Source organism: Paramormyrops kingsleyae, chromosome 4 (genome assembly GCF_048594095.1).
Source record: "Paramormyrops kingsleyae isolate MSU_618 chromosome 4, PKINGS_0.4, whole genome shotgun sequence".
In the NCBI taxonomy this organism is placed as follows: domain Eukaryota; kingdom Metazoa; phylum Chordata; class Actinopteri; order Osteoglossiformes; family Mormyridae; genus Paramormyrops; species Paramormyrops kingsleyae.
Window position 1 is genome coordinate 16,078,891 of NC_132800.1, and position 24,345 is coordinate 16,103,235.

Below are 24,345 nucleotides of genomic sequence, written 5' to 3' on the forward strand. Positions count from 1 at the left end.
GTTTAGTAAGTCCCTGCCTCAGTTCACTCCCTTAGTGGTTCATTGTTTGATGTATGTTACTGACTTTGAATGTTCTGTTATTTGTACCCTGCCTGCCTACCTGCCCCTTGTTTCTCTGCCATATTTATAGTTAGTCTTTGTTTTTCCCTTTTTAGTTTTGACCTCTCGCAGTCCATTTATTTTGTAGTACTCCTAGTGTTTTCTGTTTTCCTTAATAAACTCCTTCTATTCCCGTGAGCGGCAAGTGGGTCATCCACATTTCTGTTCCTGCCTGCACCATGCCTTGCCTTTGCGCCCAAGCTGTCTGAGTCCTTGATACTTTCCCTTTTCCATTGACTTCCGGTCGAGTACCAGTACCAAATGCTCCAGTACCCAAAGTACCATCGCAGCTGGGGTACTTTTTTGGTACTTCAGAACTGTGGTGTGGGACTTACAAGCAGGTTCACTGTCAATTTTTAAAAGACAATTTTAAAAAGTGTAAAAGCCAAAACAAAAAAAAAACAAATAGTAAAAAAAAAAGTTACATTGTAGAGGCAGCGTATGACTAAACTCCTGCTGATTTAATTTATTGAAAAGCTGCAGCAAACAGTAACGTTTTAAGCCCTGATTATAATGAGCTGACAGTGTTAGCAGACCTCAGGTCTTCAGGAAGCTTGTTCCACAGACAGGGAGCATAGAGACTAAAAGCTGCTTCACCTGCTTGGTCTTCATTCTGGGACACTGAGTAAACCTTTCCCAGATGCCCTCAGGGGTCTGGATGCTTCACAACGTTCAAGGAAATTAGTGCCATTTAGTGCCTTGTAGACAAGTAATAATATTTTAGAATCAATCATGTGATGCTCAGGAAGCCAGTGCTGTGATTTAAGGACCTGTGTAATATGCTCTACTTCCTTGGTGTTAGTGAGGACTCTGGTGGCAGCATTCTGGATGAGCTGCAGCTGTCTGACTGATTTATTAACAAGACCTGTGAAGACACCATTACAATAGTCTAGCCTTATGAAAATAAACACATGAACAAGCTTTTCTGTACCTGGTTTAGAGAGAAATCCTATAATTCTTGTTATGTTTTAAGGGGGTTGAGGCTGATTTTGTAATTGTCTTTATGTGACTGTTGATATTTAGGTCTGAGTCCAGAACTACACCAAGATTTCTGGCTTGATTCGTAGATTTCAGTGTCATGGATTCATGGTGAGCAATAGCTTTCAGTCTTTCTGACTGAACCAATACAGGGATTTGGGTGCTGGGAACACAGGAGGATGGGCCTGACCCAGGGAAAAGAAAATGGACGCGTCAAAGCAAAGAAATTAAGAAAACGTAACACCTCTTCCCTACCCTGTTAAGATTATAACTAAAACCAAAGATAGAACAGAAAAACCCAGACTACACTAGGCTTACCCACCCGAACATAAATACAGAAGGTTGCACTCGCCCTCTAACCCAGTGTGGTTATACAGAGAGAGGACCTACGTGTTAATGTATGTGCGCACACTTCTTACCTGTTCAGTTTCACAAAGGGGGGGGGGGGATTGCAGAAGACAGGAGTCACTATTTGAAAGTGATGAGGATGTAACAAACTGGTTTATTTCTTTGAGATACAGTATACTGGGATTTCACATATTGGGCTAGTTTCAGTTTCCACTGGGCAGATTTTAAGCAGACCTTGGGCTGGACCTGGGAACACTGTACTGATGCCTCATTTCCACCAACACGGAGCCAGTACTGGGCTGGTTTTCACTTGCTGCATTTTGAGAACCTGCCTGCGTTTCCACCAGTTTCAAAAATTAATGTAGGTGAAAGTAAGAGTAAAGATTAATATGTATTCCGTTATGTTAGACTTACAGGCGTTTCTCTACTTACGAACTTTCAGACATACAAATACAAAAAGAGGATTGTAAGTTCACATTGTGTTCATTGGGCTTCCGTTTCCTGTCCGCAACATTTTTTTTTCTGTGCCACCTACTCCTTCGATACAGTATGACTTCTGGCCCCTACTCACGCAGCAGCGTAACATGCGTACTCCCAGCATCCTAGTTCTTTGTACTTGCGTATACCCTTAAAATTATGCTGAATAATGACTTACAGACATTTCAAGTTATGAACGGCCATTCAGAATGTATCTCGTTCAGAAGTAGAGGAGCATCTGTATTTTTATTTGTTCTGGATTATAGCCATGTTTATAACGCTTTATGAATGCTTTATGACACACTCTTCTATAAGGCACTATAGATGCATAATGCAATGCAAAGCATCCTTAATGCTTATATCGACCATTATAATGCATTATGAAGGTATCTATAGTGCATTAAAGATGAGAGCTTCATAAATCATTCATTATGCATAATAAGCATACCTATAATGTGTTATTCCTTTTGATAAATATTTATAGACATGTTTATTGTCACGATGGGGCTCAGGCGAGCCGGAAAGCAGGCGACTGGAGCCGTAAATACGGACAAACGGGGTTTATTTACGGAGGGAAGGCTGACAGGAACAAACATCGAAACAATACAATGACGGATCTGGGGAAGACAGACTGAGACTCGGACTAAATACAAAAGACTATCCAGACATAACAGGACACAGGTGATCACAATCGGGGATGAACACGAGGTAACGAGGTGGGCGTGGCACACATCAGGATCGGACGGAGCGGGGCGTGACATTTATAATGCATTACAATGGAGCAAATGGAAGCATGTAGATGTTGAATGAAGAGGCTCAAGAACGCACCCTTGAGGAACTCCACACGTGATTTCTGTACATTCAGATTCATAATTACCCTTTTGACAGAAAGTAGTGCCTGACTTGTAAAAATATTTCAAACCAATTAAATAAGGCGTCTATTCCACCTCCTTTCCTAAGTGTTCTAGTCTCACTGATAAAGGGCAAGTTGGAGTAGCTGGTTTGATCAGGGCTGCTGCATAGCTTTCATTTGACCCCATTTCAGTTTAATACATAAAAATCAAGGTTTTTCTTGATAATAAAATCAATCATTAATAATGATTTGCCAGCCAGAGACCTAATATTCAGTAAAGATCAGTTTAATGTATGAAACACATTGTCTGACCCAGTCTGTAGGTGACGCACAGCTGCAGTCAGATTAGATAGAGTAGCTGTGGGCTTTGATGCACTTTCTTCCCCCTGAAGTTACTCAGAACAGGAATGACTGACACTGGGGCTGCTCCTCACTGCCTAGTGTGGGCTGTAGCTACAGCACTGGATCCAAACCAAGTAAGCGGGGGGTCCAGTCTGTCCTAGACGTCTGCATGCACTGTAATGCTGAAAGCTGGGAAGCTGCCCTCGCTTTGTTTGGGTAGCAGGAACTTTTGGTACCACACAGTAACAGCTTGTCAAGGCCTTTTATCTGCATCCTTATATTGTGTGAGATTTCTCTCAGCAGTGAGGTTGTGGGGGAGGGGGGGGGGCTTCCTTCCTTCACGTTTGTTCTTTTTGTGCATGCGCTGAGTGTACTTTTTTTTCAGATTCATTAATATTGTCCTAAGACAGCACCCATAGTCTTCCCCAAACTCGTTGTGACACTGAGCATCTCCTAAGTCTGCGCTTTAGGGCCACGACTTCACACGACACAACTACACTTGCGTGCATAATTTACATCTATCTGGAGGATTAAAGGTCATGTCCACCAGGGGGCAGTGCAAGAAAACCATCTTGGTCGGTTCCTTTGTTTCCAGTTGCTCTTGTTTGTATGAGGTTGTGGCATTTAATGTTGTACAAGGAGGAGGGAGTCAAGATGGCGCTCTGAAGAACACGCTTTGATGACAGCTGCAAACCGACTTTTAGCATGAACTACATGCAGTTTTACTACTGTCCGGTTTTATTTAATCATCTGACTCATACATGAGTGGAAAATTAAAATACAAATGGTACTATTTCACTTTAATTTTCATTTTTGCACAAATTTTCGCACAGACCTTGAAAACTAAATGGCAAATTGGAGATTGTATTTTCTCTTTATCATTTTCATTTTATTTTTTGCAGAAAATACCTCCCATAGTTTTGACATACAACGTTCAATAAAACTGGGATGGGGGGGAGGGGATTGTACAATCACTGCCTACACAATGAGCTGCTAATTTTGTGGTACTGCTGCAGCATCCTCTGTACTGTACAGACACTCCTCACTTAACGGCCGAGTTCCATTCCTATGACTAGGTCATTAAGCTAATCCAGAGTCTTTTTTATTATTGCTTTAGACTTCAATCAGGCAAATCTGAAGCCAGTTTCCCCCAAATTCTTCCAACATGTGAACTTCCCAGCTAGAGAGAGAATCTGTCTGGACAATGTTTGTACAACGTTTGTGACCTACAAGGCCCTTCCCCTCCTCACCTCAGCTACTCAGACCATGTCTCTGTGTTCATGGGTCCTGCGTATAAATCCCTGCTGAAGCTCAACAAACCAGCCAGTAAGAGTGTGGCCAGCTGGTGCCGTCTCAGCTCTCCAAGACTGCTTTGAATCTACTGACTGGGACATTTTTAAGGAGGCTGCTATCAATGGTGATGCCATTAACCTGGAGGAGTATATAAACTCTGTGATCGATGACCACAAGAGCCGACCAAAAGCCCTGGATGATGAGGGAAGTGCTCACACAGCAAAGAATCAGAAATGCAGCTTTAAGACCTAAAGACAAGGCTGCCCTCAGGACGTCCAGAGGCAACCTGTCCCGAGCTATACAGTATGAGGATAGCCAATCAGGCACATGCACAGAGGATCAATTAACACTTTAATTGCACCAAAGACACACGCCGCATATGGCAGGGCATTCAGCCAAACACAATCTACACGCCCAACCCACATATCAGTGGTAGTGATGTCTCCCTTCCAGAAGAGCTAAACAACTTTTTTGCAGACTCTGATGTACAGAATAAGGAGCCGACGACAAGTTACTCTGTCTGTCCACAGCTGATGTGAGGAGTACTCTATCCAGAGTCAACCCACACAAGGCTGCAGGACCTGACAACATAGCTGGCCGTGTGCTGAGAGAATGCACTGACCACCTGGCTGGTGTCCTCACAGACATTTTCAACACCTCTTTAAGCCAGTCGTCTGTCCCAGTATGCTTCACATCAACCACCATCGTCCCAGTGCTGAAGAAGCCATCAGTGACAGGTCTGAATGACTACTGCTCCATAGCACTCACGTCAATCATCATGAAGCGCTTCGAACGGCTGGTCATGGCAGACATAAAGACCAATCTTCCTACCTCTCTAGACCCTCTCCAATCTGCATACTGGTCAAACAGGTCTACTGGGGACACCATAGCCTCTGCCCGTCACCTTTCCCTGACACATTTGGATAAGAGAATCACATATATTTGAATGTTATTCATGGACTTCAATATGTCCCTCAAAGGCTGATTGTGGAACTGAGGGGGTTAAGCTTGAACACCACTCTCTGCAACTGGATCTTGGAATTCAGGTGTTTCAGGGCATGTCCAACTGGGAGGAGGCCCCGGGGCAGACCCAGACACAGGGCTGGACTGGGACAAAAAAAGGGCCCTGGCATTTTTGCTCAGACCGGCCCACCACAATCGGTCGGACACAACCAACAAGTACACCATCCTTGCGGTCCCGCACCCCCCTTGCCCTTGCGCTTTTGCTTCTCCATCCTAAATCCACTGATTTCTGGCTCTGAGCCACTGACTGCATCTGACACAAGAAACAGAGGGGGAGGGGTGGAACCTGTTAAGAGATGATTAGGCCAGCCCAGTGTCAGTATGGAAAATGAACCAATGGGCCGCTGTCCCTGCTTTATGGGCCGGTCGTTGGCCAATTTAAAAAACAAAAACAAAAAAATCATATTATATCGACCAGCCCCCAAGTGCGTCGGCCCACCGGGCATTTGCCCGGTATGCCAGATTACCAGTCCAGCCCTGCCCAGAGATTATATATTATATATACCCTGAGAGATTATATATAATACATACTACATTATAGATTATATGTTATATATACTGTATGTTATATACATTAGATTAGATAAGTGGCACAAAATGGATGGATGGATGGATGGAACAGTATTGAAAAATAACGCTACTTATGAAAGGAGGCAAGTAAGAATTTCAAGTTAAAATTCCATTGTACTTTGTACATATGACACTGCTTTCTTATAAACTTATACTGCCATTAAATTTTGAAGCCGCTGTACACAGAAGGACAAAATAGTGTTTGGAATATTTTCTTTCTTGCCTCTGAAAATATACAGTTATTCTGGCCACTCATTCTTAAAAAATAAGATGCTACTTTAATACTATCTGTACCGTATGTAAAGACAATATCCCGTGACAAAACGTGACCATACTGCCACCCCAATTTTTGGTGGTACTGCACCTTGCGCATGCGTCGCGTTATCCTCATGTAGCTGCACAGACGAAGCACGGTAGTTTGCAAACCCTACAGGCAATTTACAAGGTGATAAAACTGCTACATACATATACTGTAAATGCATATGCATGTGTGTGCAGCCTTGTTCCGAATTGAAAATCTCACGCCAGCCAGTTGATCAAAGTTGGCAGCCCTGTGAAATGGCGCTTTGAATTTGTAAAACGTACACAAGCATGCTTGTGTATGTGTGCGCCTGTTTGTCTATACGCATGTGTCAGGTTGAGTCTTAGACTCCACCTGGAATAACATCTCAGGCTCTATTCCCCCCCGCCACACTCCCTGCCGGTGGATGGGGCCTCCGGCTGCCGATGCGTTGGTGGTTCTCGATGTCCGGGGTTGGATGCTCTGGTGTGTGCTGGCTCACTCTCGGCGGTTGCCTGGCCCTCCCGGCCCTGGCTGGGGGGTGGGGGGGCCCTTGGATCTCTGGACCCGGGCTCCGGTCTGCCCTGGTGTGGCCGGCTTGGCGGAGCCTGCGGGCTCGCTGCCACGGCCCCATGGGGCTCCTGCGATGTGGCTGCCGGATGACCCCCCGCCGGAACTATCCTCTGCCCTTTTCTGGGTGTCTGGGGCCCGGGTCTCCTCCATGTCAGCTTCATGTCCTGGGGGGGTGGGGCTGTGGCTCCCCACACACACTACTAGACATTTACATGGAGAAACCTTATGAACACCAGCGCACTGACACACACAGGTGTGCGGACAGGTGCTCATGAACGCGCGCTGTCTTGATCGGCTGTTGCTTCTGGGCATGTGTTGTAATGCTGGGTGTGTGTGCTGTTCAATAACATTTAACGTTTGATTTTCGATGGGATTCGTACAGATGTTGGTTGTTGTTGTCTCTCTTCAGCAGACATTGATGCAGATTCAGTTTTTTCTTTTTTTTGTTTTTCTCTCTCCCTCCCTCTCTCTCTCTATCTCCCAAACCCCCCCCCCCCCTCTCGCTCCCTCTCCTTCTCTTGTGAAAGTATGAGGAAGTAAATAAAAACAAATAAATAAATAGATAGATAAATAAATAAATATTTAAATAGAAATAAAGCAGTCCTCCACAGAGGGGGGGTGGTCGAGGGGAAAAAAAAAGAATTTGTAAAACGTAGGGAAATATACACAGACCTCACTGCTGTGGTACGTGTGCAGGGAATATCAGAATAATAATTTACTAATAATAATACTTAAATATGGCAAGAGCAAAGTACACAGCTTTACCGGAGAACTATGAACGTTTCCGTGTACGCATGCGCGGTGCAGATACGCGAGTGTTGCGCTTTGCGGAGAATCAGCCTAGATGCGTCCGCGTTGGGAGCATCGCGTCGGCTCGCTGCTGGAGAGAGGTGTGTGTCCAAAGTGGTTTGAAAGAAGTTCATATTGTGACGTAAAGACAAGCTCACTTTTAGTGGTAATCTGTGTCGTATAATTTTATGGTTAACATGTTTGATAAATGCTGTTTGTAATTTTATCTACCTGTAATTAAGCCTATTAGTTTAACACGCGCAGTATTATGCGCATCTTCCCGCCGGCGTCGCGCGGGCGTCCGACATTTCCTGAGGTATTTCACATACTTGAATTTCTGCTTCGTTTTTATATTTTGTGTATCGTACAGAATAATAGAGCGCAGGCTAAAGTGCAGTTCGGTCCCCAGTGAGTCTCTCAGCGCGGCGTGTCTCACAGCTCAGGGGGCAGCCGGAGCGCCGCAGACTCGGGCGGCTACATGAGTATATTGGGAATAAAATGTGTGTATTGGAGCGAGTTCTGTGTTAGTGAGTGTGTGAGGTGTGACAGTGATAATGATGGAGATGCTGGGCTTCGTGATGGGATTAATCGCTCTTCCTCTTGCCTACAGACTCCTGCCAGCTGACGCTGGACCCCAACACAGCAAACAACCGCCTGTCTCTGTCAGAGGGGAACAGGAAGGTGAGACGGGGGGCAGAGCAGCTATATCCTGATCATCCAGAGAGATTTGACTGCCGGCCCCAAGTTCTGTGCAGAGAGAGTCTGACTGGTCGCTGTTACTGGGAGGCTGAGTGGAGTGGAGGTGGAGCCTGGATAGCAGTGACCTATAAAGGAATCGGGAGGAAAGGAGACAGTGATGACTGTCGGCTTGGAGCCAATGACAAGTCATGGAGTCTGATCTGCTCTCCTGATAGTTACTCTGTCCGGCACAATAATAAAATGACTGTCATACCCATAAAGCCCTCAGGCTCCTGCAGAGTAGGAGTGTATCTGGACTGGGCGGCTGGTACTCTGTCCTTCTACAGAGTCTCCTCTGATGGACTGACCCTCCTGTACAGCTTCACCTCCTCATTCACTGAACCCCTTTGTCCAGGGTTTGGGGTTAATATATTCTCCCCCGTGTCCCTGTGCATGCTGGGATAGCTCACTATGTGCTGGAGGAATCATTTTTACCTTATCAGAGTGTCACATGTCTCTGCTTCTCCATGGCAAAAAGGTAAAATCTGCTTTTTAACCAGTATAACCATTTTTACTCTGTCTGAAGTGTGACGTATGTTAGACAGAAATAAATGAATGTTTGTTCAGCTTGCCAAACCCATGTAGAATATGACTGTTTTTCTCTGACTTCTGTTCTATGTTAACTGTGAATTCAAAAAAACTGCCAAAACAAAATCATAGTACATGCAGCTGTACCAATAAAGTGAATTCTGATTATGAATAAAATAAAATGTAATGAAATGTAATCCTGATGAGTGGGGGGAGCTTTTCCCCTCCCCTCTATATGTACATTTTATATATTTCTGTCTTTAGATTGTATTTTCTACCTGTACACTGACAATAAAGGCTTCCTATTCTATCCTATTAATGTCCCGGTTCAGCGCTGCCCGAAGCGTAACTGAGTAACACACTTAATCCGCGCTCTCTGGTGACTGAGCGCAGCAGCCTGATATCGCAGCGGCGATGCTTTGGCCAGCAGGGGGCGGCAGACGGCAGACATTTTATTAGCTCAAAACCTTCAGCGGTCCTGAGGTATAGATAAGTAATATAATCAAATTAATCATATGTTAACTAAGTAAAGATAAATAATATAAAATCTTAATAAATCACGTTAGTACTACATCAAAATTTTTGTGATGTTGGAAAACAAACACCTGATAATCAATGATGCGGTGTAGGTGATTACCAGTTACCAGAAATAATATAAATTCAGTTTCATTATTTATATATATATATATATATATATATATATATATATATATATATATATATATATATATATATATATATATATATAAATATACACTCACCTAAAGCATTATTAGGAACACCTGTTCAATTTCTCATTAATGCAATTATCTAATCAACCAATCACATGGCAGTTGCTTCAATGCATTTAGGGGTGTGGTCCTGGTCAAGACAATCTCCTGAACTCCAAACTGAATGTCAGAATGGGAAAGAAAGGTGATTTAAGCAATTTTGAGCGTGGCATGGTTGGTGGTGCCAGACGGGCCGGTCTGAGTATTTCACAATCTGCTCAGTTACTGGGATTTTCAGGCACAACCATTTCTAGGGTTTACAAAGAATGGTGTGCAAAGGGAAAAACATCCAGTATGCGGCAGTCCTGTGGGCGAAAATGCCTTGTTGATGCTAGAGGTCAGAGGAGAATGGGCCGACTGATTCAAGCTGATAGAAGAGCAACTTTGACTGAAATAACCACTCGTTACAACCGAGGTATGCAGCAAAGCATTTGTGAAGCCACAACATGCACAACCTTGAGGCGGAAGGGCTACAACAGCAGAAGACCCCACCGGGTACCACTCATCTCCACTACAAATAGGAAAAAGAGGCTACAATTTGCACGAGCTCACCAAAATTGGACAGTTGAAGACTGGAAAAATGTTGCCTGGTCTGATGAGTCTCGATTTCTGTTGAGACATTCAAATGGTAGAGTCAGAATTTGGCGTAAACAGAATGAGATCATGGATCCATCATGCCTTGTTACCACTGTGCAGGCTGGTGGTGGTGGTGTAATGGTGTGGGGGATGTTTTCTTGGCACACTTTAGACCCCTTAGTGCCAATTGGGCATCGTTTAAATGCCACGGCCTACCTGAGCATTGTTTCTGACCATGTCCATCCCTTTATGACCACCATGTACCCATCCTCTGATGACTACTTCCAGCAGGATAATGCACCATGTCACAAAGCTCGAATCATTTCAAATTGGTTTCTTGAACATGACAATGAGTTCACTGTACTAAAATGGCCCCCACAGTCACCAGATCTCAACCCAATAGAGCATCTTTGGGATGTGGTGGAACGGGAGCTTCGTGCCCTGGATGTGCATCCCACAAATCTCCATCAACTGCAAGATGCTATCCTATCAATATGGGCCAACATTTCTAAAGAATGCTTTCAGCACCTTGTTGAATCAATGCCACGTAGAATTAAGGCAGTTCTGAAGGCGAAAGGGGGTCAAACACCGTATTAGTTTGGTGTTCCTAATAATCCTTTAGGTGAGTGTATATATATATATGTATATATATATATATATATTAGTGCTAGGCAACGATTAAAATCTTTAATCGTGATTAATCGCATGAGTTGTCTGATTAATCGTGATTAATCGCAATGTTATGCGCAAAATTTAATAATGAATTCAAAAGTAGTGTTTTGTGCACTTTATTTTAACCCTCTGCGGTCGGCGGTCCCGCCTGACAGAAATTTCGCCAAATCATTTAAATAAGACTGCGAGTTTTTGTCATATACACATTTAAAAAACACCCTCAGAAACCTTGGACGGTCTACTTTTCAAATTTATATAGGTAGAAATTGTTGCCATTTTCAGCAGCGATTCTTGTACCTGTGTCCATGGCTCGGTGTGCTAAGCCTGGCTGCTTGTAATCACAAGATCGCCAGTTCAAACCCATCCTATTTAGAACATGAATAGCGATCTTCAGCTGAGAGCAGTCCTATACACTCCTGATGCAAGTAAGACAAAGAAAGGTGGTACAGTTTGCCTTTTTTCCTATTTAACCTAATTTAAAAAACTTTAATACTTCCAACAATGGAAGTTTTGAAAAGAAGACCGATTACAGATTTAGTCAGTGTTTTTTTCATGATTCTACATAATGATTTCAGCGAGATATAAACTGAAATACACAAGAAAGATACGCGGTTGACGATGCCCTTGTCCCGAGTGTTAATAATAGTCACTGCATCATATTTATCGCTTTCTATATTTATATGGTCACAGTTTCATTTTTCATTCCATCTACCAATAAACTGTGAAAGGGATTTTATTGTTGCTACTTTCTTGCGTTTCAATCAATATTCATTGTGAAAGCCACTGACTTTGAGGAAAAAGAGTGTCACTCCAAAATTCTAACACTTTAGTAACCAAACCACATAAAATTTCTGAATGTCTCTTTCACCTATGTGTAGCCAACCCCTGTGTCTAAGCTTCAGAGCTCAAAAGTCTTACCTAGAAATGTCTATAATGTGATTTTTTACAATTTCTCAGCATGTCTGAAAATAGGTTTTTGAAAAGTATATGTTTAAAGATTTTAACAAAAAATAGAATAATAACATTTTAAGTGGTCTCAGATTATTGGTGCTGAGTTTGTGCTGAATAAAAGCACATGTAACAATGCAGCAGTCTTAGCCCCACCCCAAATGCTCTCATTGATTGAAACGCGTGATGAAGCCCATTCCAAGCCAGTACTGATCAACATCCCTCCCCTCCTGTGACCCATGGTTTGTAGGTGTATTCAGAGCAGAGCATGTGAGCGGAGTGGAGCGGTGAGAATTTCCGCTCCTCGCTCACGAGGCTGTTGGCTCCGCCCGCTCCTCCGCTCTAATTCGCACTAAGCCGCTCCGCTCAACACCGCTCCTCGCTCCACTAAAATTTCCTCCCGCTCCAGTCAAATCGCTCCACGCTCGCTCCAATTTAAAAGAGGGACAAATAATCTGCATGCCTTACAAAAGTCACCTTAAACCGAAGCCTTATGTCATAAAGAAATATGAGCAACGGCAACATTGCCAGTCAGAACAGAAAATATTTATTTTTAAGCAACATATAGACAACAACAGACAGGTTTGGCAATGGCATTCCACGCAAAAATAGGCTTAAAAATAAAGGAATCAGTGGGCTTAATAGCCTAAATATACATGCACGTTTTAAATTTCTCAATTTTTTTCTGTTGATGCTGCTGCTGCGTCTCTCTATAAAATAAAATTTCACTGACAGCGTTACGTGAAATTTAAAAAATCCTATTAGACCTACTTTGAATGACAAAATGAATTTATTTGATTGCCGATCTTTACTTTATAGGCATTTATACTTTAATTTACTATAGACTTGATATGCTACAACCATATAAAACTTGCTCGCGTTTTGCTTTGGCTTCCGCCTGTTCGTGTAGCACCCTCTCATGTTTCTGAGAAAAGTGATTCCAAAGTGAATCTTTACTCACTGAAACAGTTTCACCACATTATTGTTCTTGCTCTACATTATTGTCATCTATAGCCTACACTTGTATGATTTATCAGTTTTCTTTATGAAATAATTTGCGAATTCCAAACAGTCTTGATAATTGTACAGATGAATTCTGGGTAGATTTGGGCGCGCCTCAGAATCGTAGTGTGAGCGGTATCGGAGCGAAATTGGAGAGACAGAGCGACCGCTCCAGCCTAATTAAAAAACTGCTTCGCGCTCTGACCAAATTCAGCCGGCTCCGCTCCTCGCTCACGCTCCGCTCCACTCCGCTCACATGCTCTGATTCAGAGCCAGCGAGCAACAGACTTTCAAAATAATACTACTACTAATATAATAAACTGCGTTAATTCGCGATAATTGTCGGCGTTAATAAAGTACTGCGTTAACGTGATAATAACGCGTTAACTTGCCCAGCACTACATAAAAGTAAAAAACACTGATTGCGGGAGATTGATTCAAGAAGAATATTTTATTGATTGCACTGGTATATGGTGACATACCAGGCACTGCAACTGCAGTCTAGCAAAAAATGCATTTCAATGCCTCATGCATAACATATGAAATGAGAAAAAAAACAATTACAAAATCAAAAAGGGAAACAATACATACATACTGAAACTCTAAATGCTTTATACCAGGGGTGCCCAAACATTTTCCCTTAGTGGGCCAAAATGAAAATCTATCGGAGGACCGCGGGCCAAATGTAATATTTTACACAAAATACAAACACTAATAGTAAAGTAAAGTAGGCTACTTTTATTTATCAAACAGTTATCTAACCTTCCTTTCTGTGTAAATAACATTAAACAAAATATGACAAATAAGTCATATATAGGCATTTCGAGCACGTCTAAACTTTTGTAATCACATGTACTGCAAAATGTGAAAGAGTGCACGTCCAACAGCAACACAACAACAGTAGCAACAATATAAGCAAAGACTCATGGGACTTTTTGTAAATTGTTAAAATATGACTATTTATGAAGTGTGGAAATGTACATATGTGCACAGATATACTCTACATTACCCTTATAGTTGCTTGTATTTCAATTTTAGTCTTAGATATTTCAAATGTAATCAAAGCACCATGAGTGAGGACTGTATAATATACAGTCGAACCCACTTATCTCGACCTCAGCTAACTCGCCAACCCTATTAAGTCGACGTTTTTGAAGTGGAACCGCCAAATTCCCTTATTGCAATAGCATTTCTCATCGGTTATGTCGATTCTTTTATGTCGCCGAACCCTAATATCTCGAGCACGAAAGAGGGCCAAAATCGCCACTTAACATCGGTTATCTCGATCCCCGTAACTAATCGCCGGCTTTTTAAAATGTATCACAAGCGCTAAACATTCAAATCGCATTCGCATGGTAATTCGCTGAACAACGCAGGTGAAACGCGATCTAGGTAAATCCCCATCAAAACCAAAGCCAAGCATATCTGCATGCGGCAATGACAACGAAGATGAAGAAGATGCGGACGAAGATTTGGAACCAATTCCCTCTGCCGGTGAGGTGATAGAAATGCTACAAAAAATTTGACAGTATGGTTCTTTTGTAGGGGATGGACTGTTTTAGACAGCATAAATAATATCGAAGCATTTGTTTTCAAGCAGACTGTTAAAGGCAAAAAGCAACTAAGCATTTTAGACTTTGTAAAGAAACCATATTAACTGCGTGTACGATACATTTCAGAGCTGTCAGAGAGAATCACGGCAACGCCAAAAACCCGTGCATGTACATTATAATTTATTAACGCACATAAATACATTTCAAGCATATCTTAATCTTAATCGTATATTGCCGCCATATTGGTTTTCGGTTATCTCGATCATCGGTTATCTCGATGCTTTTTGGCAACCCCCTAGTCCGGCGACATAACCGGGTTCGACTGTATATTAGTTAGGCCAACGTACACTAAAAAGTAAACGCACGGATAGCTACATTGGGATTCTTGCTTTAAGAAATTTTGAAACAAATTTTAGTACAGTATAATTTAAAATTTTAGATATTCATTGGCGGGCCAATCTAAATAGTACGGCGGGCCAACCTTGGCCCGCGGGCCCCACTTTGGGCACCCCTGCTTTATACAATTGCAGCCGATCCTGTATATTGGGCCACATGTTCTCATCCACAACAACAGATATCTTCCTTTGCAATGCAGCGTGGAAAGAACCTCCTAGATTGTCTTATCAAGCCTCTAAAGGCGTCTGCTGTTATATCCCCACATGAAGCTTCCATGCAGCAAGCAGTGTCATTTGTGTATGTGGATTACGGTCATATACCTTCCAACTCCTTAGTTGGGTTGAGGAATGGGGAATATGGTGGTAGGAGTTCCATCGGCATCCTGGGGTGGTTGGCAAATAATTGCCTGATTGGATTGGAGTGATGGAAACTCACATTATCACAAGTGATCACATACTTTGGTAAATTTTCTTGACCAATTTCCTCTTCAGGTGTTGTATGGCCCCACAAGAGGGATGCGAGTGTGGACCCCATTGTCCGAAATAGCCGCACACATAGTGATGTTCCCACCCTGCTGGCCTGGCATGTCAACAGCAGCTCTCTGTTCAATCAGATTATCTCCTTCCTTTGGCCAAGTTGAAGCCAGCCTCATCCATGTATATGAAAATGGTGCAGAAATCATTAGTATTGTGAATACATGCCAAAATAGTTTTATAGAAACCTATAAGATACACTTGATAGCCAATGATATCTTGTTGAACACTTTTGACTGCAATGACTTACACAATGACAAAATGACAAGTTTGTCTGGAGTGTAAGACCATGCAAAGAGGGCTAGCACAAAGCATTTTGAGCATCATGACATAAGCAACCGCTGATGTATGATATAGCTGAGAATTGCACATAAGCATCTGCCTGAGTGTACTAAAGCAATTGCAAAATGACGAAAACAACCAGAAATTGCTGTTATGATCTGCACAACTGATTAGAGGTTGTGGGAATAGAACGAGCAGTTTTGAAAATTTCAATTCTGTTGTGAGAGATGCATTAAAGCACCTGAGAAAAACTGTAAAATGTAACAAAATATTTGTAAATATACAGATAATTACTATAACTGAGAAAGCATGGCTAAACCCTGCTTTAGAGCAGGGGGAACACAGATGTGCTGTGAAGTCCCTCATGGGGTATCCAGTCTCTCTTCCCTGTTAGGCCACATCATTGCATCTACGTCACACCTGATATTTTCTCTTCTGAGACAAAGCAGGAGAAACCTTTTGGCATGCCGCACCCAGGCCCGACGTGTGATGTCCCCACAGCCAGCATCCACTGCCTCCAATAATGACATTTGATCATGGGGCCTGCAGTCATACGCCTTCCACCTCCAAGCAGAGAAGAATTCCTTGATGGGGTTGAGGAATGGTGAATAAGGCGGCAGGAACACCATCATCATGCGTTGGTGGGTTTCAAACCATTCCCTCACATGGTTTGAATGGTGAAAACGTACATTGTCCCAAATCACAACAAAGCATGGCATGTTGGCCCTCACAACCCCCCTAGCATTTTCTGGAATAAGAGCACTGTAGAGCCCATCCAAAAACTGAAGAAGTTGGTGTTGCAGGGCCCAATGCTGGCTGCATTGTGAATGACTCCATGTTCAGCAACAGCAGCACACATTGTGATGTTGCCCCCACGCTGGCCTGGGACATCTACTGTGGCCCTCTGACCTATTATGTTCCTGCCACGTCGCCTTACTTTGTTTAGGTTAAATCCTGCTTCGTCTACATACACCAAAATGTGCTGGGTCTCACTGGCCTCCAACTCAAGTATCCTCTGTAAAATAGGAACACAAACATATGTAACATTCATTTACACATATATACAAATAAAGAGCAAAAGAGTGCAAGAGTGATCATGTTGATCATGAAATCCTGAAATCTTGTCAAGGACCAATATGCATTTCCTCACCTTTACATTGTGTTTCTTTGTTCTTTAACCTTTTCACTGTTCCTCTCAAATGGAACCTTGTACAGCTGTTTTGTTGAGACAGCATGCTTTTTCAGCATTGAACTCTGTCAATGGTGGAGAGACTCACAGAGGTAATGTTCTCAAAAATGCCATTGTCCTCCACAATATTACGTTCTATTTCTTTTAGCCTAACGGCATTGTTTTCCCTCACCATATCCACAACTGCCATCTGCTGCTCATGTGACAGAAGTGGGCCTCTCCCACCAGAATGAGGCAGTGGTTCTATTCTGACAACACAAACGGGGACATCAATTGTTATCCAGCGGTAGCTGACTCTTTGTACTGCATACTACAGAATTGTATTTGATACACTGCATATGATACAGAACTAATGAAAATGTTGGACCAGTTACCTGCTCTCAGTCCTGAATGTCCGTATAATAGATGCCACAGTACATCGTGCCACCTGAGGCTGCACCCGCCTGCCAGCTTCAGCAAAGCTCATGCCATGATTGATGACATGATCTACAATTGTTGCCCGTATTTCTGCAGTGACCCTCTGATATCTACCCGGTTGTCCTCCGTGAGCCCTTCTTTGTCCTCTGCGTGCTCCTCTCCCTCTTGCCATTCGAGCCTCACGCCCTCTTGCATCTTCCTGCTCCATTTATAGCACTATGCACTGAGTGGAACCTGAGCACCTATATATCTGCTTGTGTGAATGCAATTTAGAGGCATGACATGCACCTGTGATATAAGAACATAAGAACATAAGAACTATATAAACCAGAGGAGGCCATTCGGCCCATCGAGCTCGCTTGGGGAGAACTTAACTAATAGCTCAGAGTTTAAATCTTATCTAGCTCTGATTTAAAGGCACCCAAGGATTCAGCTTGCACTACGTTATCAGGAAGACTATTCCATACTCTGACTACGCGCTGTGTAAAGAAGTGCTTCCTCAAATTTGTTTTAAAATGTTCTCCCGCTAATTTCCACCTATGGCCACGAGTTCTTGTATTTGAACTAATGCTGAAGTAACTATTCGGTTGAACAGCATCCAAACCTGTTAGAATCTTATAGATTGTGAACATGTGTTTCTCTTTGTTTCAATTGATTCTTATCTGAGAACATGTAATTCTACTTATTTTCAATTGAAGACCAATTTTATTGTTACCACTAACAGTGTGTGATTGACCTTACTCTTTACTACATACCTGAAAGAAGTTTAAAATGAATCGATTGATGGCACTAATGCATTGTGCGACAGTATCAAAACGAGTGAGAGACCTGCAACTCTCAGTGATTAATGCATGAACTGTTTTGATGAATTGTCAAAGTCAGATGAGAAATGCTAATTTGTGTGAGAGACTGTGTTACTGTTTTGAGAACTGCATTAAGAGTGGTGAGAATGGTGTTTCTAATGGGGAAATTGCATGAAAGCGACTGAGAAAAACTGTAATTAGGGACACAGTGACAAAGCATTTCAATAGGGTCATGATGACCCAGTATTTCATTATGGACACAGTGTTTCATCAGGGACATGAAGACTCAGCATTTCATCTGGGACATGGTCACTCAGAATTTAGTCAGGGTCAGTGACTCACCATTTCATGAAAGACACAGTGACACAGCATTTTATCAGGGACACCGGGACTTAGATACGATACATTACGATAGATAGATAGATACGATACATTACGATAGATAGATAGATACGATACATTACGATAGATAGATAGATATGATACATTACGATAGATAAATAGATAGATAGATACATAGATACATAGATACATAGATAGATAGATAGATAGATAGATAGATAGATACATAGATAGATAGATAGATAGATAGATAGATAGATAGATAGATAGATTGATACTCCCAGCACACATATAGGAACAAAATGGAAAAAGAATGACATTTGTGTGCCGCATCATTTATTTCCAGATATGTTACATTACACAATGTAAAAAACAAATCTGTAGACTAATAGTACTTATCAGAGCTTGTTCTGTCTAAACCTGACACAGTTTATCTATAATAGCACATACTTGCATGTTACACTACCTGCATGCATGAACGACTACCGTCCCGTAGCACTCACACCTATAATCATGAAATGCTTCGAGAGGCTCGTCATGAAGCATGTTAAACCCTGCTGCCACCTACTCTGGATCCTCTACAGTTCGCCTATCGTCCCAACCGCTCCACGGACGATGGCATCGCAACCACCCTTCACCTGGCACTCACCCACCTGGACAAAAAGGACACATATGTTCGAATGCTGTTCATAGACTTCAGTTCAGCATTCAACACAATCATTCCTCAGCACCTGACAGAAAAGCTAAGCCTGTTGGGCCTGAACACCTCCCTCTGTAACTGGATCCTGGACTTCCTGACTGATAGACCTCAGACAGTCCAGATCGGAAACAGCATCTCCAGCACCACCACACTGAGCACTGGGGCCCCTCAGAGCTGTGTGCTCAGCCCGCTGCTGTTCACTCTGCTGACTCACGACTATGCAGCAATGTACAGTTCAAACCACATCATCAAGTTCGCCGATGACACGACTGTGGTGGGTCTCATCAGCAAGAACGACGAGTCAGCATACAGGGAGGAAATGAAACAGCTAACGGACTGGTGCAAAGTCAACAACCTGTCTCTGAATGTGGACAAAACAAAAGAGATGACTGTTGACTTCAGGAGACCACGGAGCGTCCACTCACCGCTGAACATCGACGGATCCTCTGTGGAGATCGTCAAGAGCATCAAATTCCTCGGTGTTCACCTGGCGGAGAACCTCTCCTGGTCCCTCAACACCAGCTCCATAGCCAAGAAAGCCCAACAGCATCTCTACTTTCTGCGGGGGCTGAGGAAAGCCCATCTGCCACCACCCATCCTCACCACTTTCTACAAGGGGACGATCGAGAGCATCCTGAGCAGCTGTATCACTGTGTGGTATGGGAACTGCACTGTAACAGACCGCAAGACCATACAACGGATAGTGAGAACGGCTGAGAAGATCATCGGCGTCTCTCTCCCCTCCATAACTGACATTCATCAAACACGCTGCATCCGCAAAGCCACCAGCATTGTGGAGGACCCCACGCACCCCTCACACAAACTCTTCACCCTCCTGCCATCTGGTAAGAGGTACCGAAGCATTCGGGCCCTCACTACCAGACTCTGCAACAGCTTCTTCCCGCAAGTCATCAGGCTTCTAAACACACAGTGACTGGACTGAGACACACACACACACTGTTGCACTTGTCTCGTGTTTGTTTACCTGCTGTCTTTGCACATGTCTGCACACGTGCACTTTACCTCCCCAATCCTTTTAAGTAGCACTTTACATACAGTACGTGCAATTTATGTTTTTTGTACTGTCCTACTCCATTTATGTAGCACCATGGTCCCGGGAACGTTATTTCATTTCACTTTGTAATGCACCACGTATATTGTTGAAATGACAATAAAAGCAACCTTGAACCTTGAACCTACACTTGATACCACATAACAGCTTCAAATTTTTCCGGTAAAACTGCTTCATCTAGAGAAAAAAAGCAAACAGACAAGCATCTAAACAGACAGAGAAATTCATTCTCAATAGAACAGCTCTTACACATTTCTACCTAATATCTATCTATAAAATCAAATAGTAGTCATATAGCTTGTTTGGGGAAAATCAATGTCAGTAACAGTTATGAATGAATGTGTATGTATATAGTACCTTTCCAGGCACCTAAAGTGCTTTACAGAAGCAATGGGAAGCCACTTCAACCACCACCACTGTGTAGCACCTACTGGGATGATGTGACAGCAGCCATTCTGCACCAGTACGCAAACCAGACAGTAACTAAGGTGGTGAAGGGACAGGAGAGAATTCACCAGTTAGATACAGGAGATGATTAGGATGCCAGATTTGACAGGGCCATAGTGAGCAATTTTTTTTAACGAGGTGACCTCAGAGAATCAGGACCTCAGTTTTACATTCCATCCAAAGAACTCACCATTTTTACAGCATTTTGTCCCCATCACTGCACTGGGATCCACACAGACCACAGGTTAAGCTAATTTGTTGGCAACACTAACACCTCTTCAGCAGCGACCTAGCTTTCTTAGTTGGTCTCCCATCCAAGTACTGGCCAAGCTTAAACCAGCTTAGTTTCAGGTAGATTAGCTAGTCTGAACTGTGTGTCTGTATAGCTTGTCTAATGGATTAGTTCATTTATACACTCAAACTCCAGTGTTTGCCCAGTCTGCTCTTCTCTGTCTGGCCTCAGTCAAAAACCACATCTACTGCAGCCTGAGAAGCAGGAAGTTCCTCCCACTCTCACACACAGACGACTGTGAGAGAAAACGAAACTGAATCCTATCAGTGCTCGTGGTAAAATGGCAGAAGCCAGTTCCACACTGGATGAGAACCAGTTCAGCTGTCCAATATGTCTCAATCTACTGAAGGATCCAGTGGCTATCAACTGTGGACACAGTTACTGTATGAGCTGCATTAAGAGCTGCTGGGATCGGGAGGATCATGCTGGAGTTTACAGCTGCCCCCAGTGCGGACAGACCTTCACACCCAGGCCTGTTCTGGGCAGAAACACCATGCTGGCTGAAGTGGTGGAGAAACTGAAGAAGACTGGACTACAAGCAGCTACTCCTGCTGACCATTATGCTGGACCTGGAGATGTGGAGTGTGATTTCTGTACTGGGAGAAAACGCAAAGCTGCCAAGTCCTGCCTGGGGTGTCTGGCCTCTTACTGCAAAACTCACCTCCAGCCTCACTATGAGTCTCCAGCTTTTAAGAAGCACAAGCTGACTGATGCCACTGGACATCTGCAGGACAAGGTCTGTTCTCACCATGATAGACCGCTGGAGGTCTACTGCCGTACCGACCAGCAGTGCATCTGTTATCCCTGTATGATGGATGAACACAGAGGCCATGATACAGTCTCAGCTGCTGCAAGAAGGACGGAGATACAGGTCAGGCCAGAAGTACTCATATAAATTATAACACTCAACATCAATGGATTTTGCCTTAACACGTGTTAGTATAATTGCTACAAAACACTCAAAACATGTCTGGTTTGGTAATAACTGAAAATAACTGAAAGTGCAAGTTTAAAAAGTTCTGATTGAATTCAAGCATCTGAGCATCTGAATGGCTGAGATGTGTGAGCTAAGAGGGTTTAAATATGGTGTGATCACACATACAGTGGCTAACAATTAACTGGGCTGGAACTGGGGCCCGTTTCAGAAAGCAGGATGTCTTGCTCAGCCAGATGTATTTAATGTAGTCTGGGCTAAATATTTGTGAATGAAGAAAAAGGCCATTTAAACTGGGGCACATTAAATCCAACAAGTTATCTGACTAAGCAAGAAATCTTGCTTTTTGAAACTGTTCCCTGGTTTTGCTAAATGGCTTTCCGACTTGCTGCACTGGAACGTGTTTAACTCGTCTGTGACGTCATTCCCAGCTCTGAGTTCCGACCTTCGAGGTAAATGGAGCTCAGCATAAGAGTAGCGGCTCCATCATCTCAGAAACAGCCACCATCCTGGGATTTTAATTTCACACACTCCATTGTGTAGAGTTTCCTGAGAATGGTGCAGTAAACATGAAACAGCCAGAGTGTGATAGTTCCGGGACAGCCTGTCGCTGAGTGGACTAAGCCTCTCTGCCTATGATCAGAAGATTGTCAGTTCAAGCCTGGCCTTGGCACATCTGGGGGTACCTGAGCAAGGCCCTTAACCCCCAGCTCCCTGGGTGCTGCTATGGGTGGCTAAAAAGAGAATATATGGCACTTTGGGCAGAATTTAGTGTGGGTACATTTATGGCACCACAGGCAGGAGGGGTGTGCCCTTTATTCTGATTGGTCCAGGGTCATGTCCATATATAGTATTCTGATTGGTCCAGAGTCATGTCCATATATGGTATCAGATGTGCTTTACTGTAAGGGGCCACGTGGGAGCATATATGTCATAATGCTAAGCGGAACGTGGTTTCGTCAGACAGGGGGCTGTTAAAATTTAAGAGGATAATTTATTTATGTATTTATTAATGTGTTATTTTTAATTACATTTTAAGGAATAATAAAAAACGTATAGCAAGATGAATGTAAACTAGCGCATACGCGTCCAGCCCTTCTATAACGGGGTGTCAGGCTGCAGCCACGTGCTGTTAGGAGTAGGCACACTCACACTCAGACTCACTCACTCTCTCTCTCTCTTCCCATGTAGCACGTGCGTATAGAGTAGCGGCGTTAAACATGGCCGCCATCCGACAAACTGTAGCAGCGAGACTACAGCGGGGGGGCTATAACACCCCATTGTTAAATAGGCAAACAAAAATGTGTTATTTTAAATTAGTATAAAAATATAGCCTTAACTTTAGGAGCAAGATGAACACCCTACACACACACGCACGCACATGCCGGGTATCCCTATCCTTATGGGGCCTGCTCATTCACTTCTATGGGAAAAATGCTAACGCTAGCTATGACAACCTTATCCCCCACCCCACCCTAAGCATAACCATAAGTAACCACTCAAAATACAAGAGTACATTTTTAGTTTTTTCATAGCAGTCACCGATTTTTATAAAATAGAGTTTTCCCTTATGGGGACCAGGAAACCGGTCCCCATAAGGGAAAAAAATGGATATTTATCACATTATGTGGACATTGTGTCCCCACAAGGATAGGTAAACCCGCTCACACACACACACACACAGATAACAAGGGAGGCCAGCACTCCAACTTTAATTGCCCAAAGATTTAGGGACCTACAGACAGCAGAGTGGACCTCAAGGACAGGGGTCCCTCGACTTGGCACACAACCCCCTCCCCATACATTCTGCCTTACATACCACTCACCCAACAGAGCAACACCCCAAAGAAAGTTTCTTTTAAGTTTGGCCTTTGCATACCCTGTATATTGATTTACTCACGACTACTAGTCTCAATATACAGATAGGTTATGTTTGTATGTGTCCTTAGACATTCTTAGTGTTTTGTGTGCCACCCTTATAACCATGTTCATCACCTATTTCACCCCTTTCTCACTTGAAAATTGTATACATTTGAATAAATAAATAGGTATAGCTACTATTGTGTGTGTGTGTGTGTGTATGTATATATACTCACCTAAAGGATTATTAGGAACACCATACTAATGCGGTGTTTGACCCCCTTTCGCCTTCAGAACTGCCTTAATTCTACGTGGCATTGATTCAACAAGGTGCTGAAAGCATTCTTTAGAAATGATGGCCCATATTGATAGGATAGCATCTTGCAGTTGATGGAGATTTGTGGGATGCACATCCAGGGCACGGAGCTCCCGTTCCACCACATCCCAAAGATGCTCTATTGGGTTGAGATCTGGTGACTGTGGGGGCCATTTTAGTACAGTGAACTCATTGTCATGTTCAAGAAACCAATTTGAAATGATTCGAGCTTTGTGACATGGTGCATTATCCTGCTGGAAGTAGCCATCAGAAGATGGGTACATGGTGGTCATAAAGGGATGGACATTGTCAGAAACAATGCTCAGGTAGGCCGTGGCATTTAAACGATG

At 43.2% G+C, this 24,345-nt stretch overlaps 3 protein-coding genes across 3 annotated transcripts in view; all 3 read left to right on the forward strand.

The window, feature by feature from the left end:
- Positions 1 to 24,345, forward strand: part of LOC111847224 (tripartite motif-containing protein 16-like) — a 370,043-nt gene that overhangs the window by 270,972 nt on the left and 74,726 nt on the right. The window lies entirely within an intron of this gene.
- Positions 1 to 24,345, forward strand: part of LOC140588914 (tripartite motif-containing protein 16-like) — a 58,868-nt gene that overhangs the window by 11,798 nt on the left and 22,725 nt on the right. The gene's annotated exons all lie outside the window — the stretch shown is intronic.
- LOC140588962 (stonustoxin subunit beta-like) lies at positions 3,945 to 8,768 on the forward strand. Its single transcript, XM_072711610.1, has 3 exons — positions 3,945 to 4,029; positions 5,035 to 5,189; positions 8,244 to 8,768. The coding sequence occupies exons 1-3, from the start codon at positions 3,945 to 3,947 to the stop codon at positions 8,766 to 8,768; spliced, it is 765 nt and encodes a 254-aa protein (XP_072567711.1).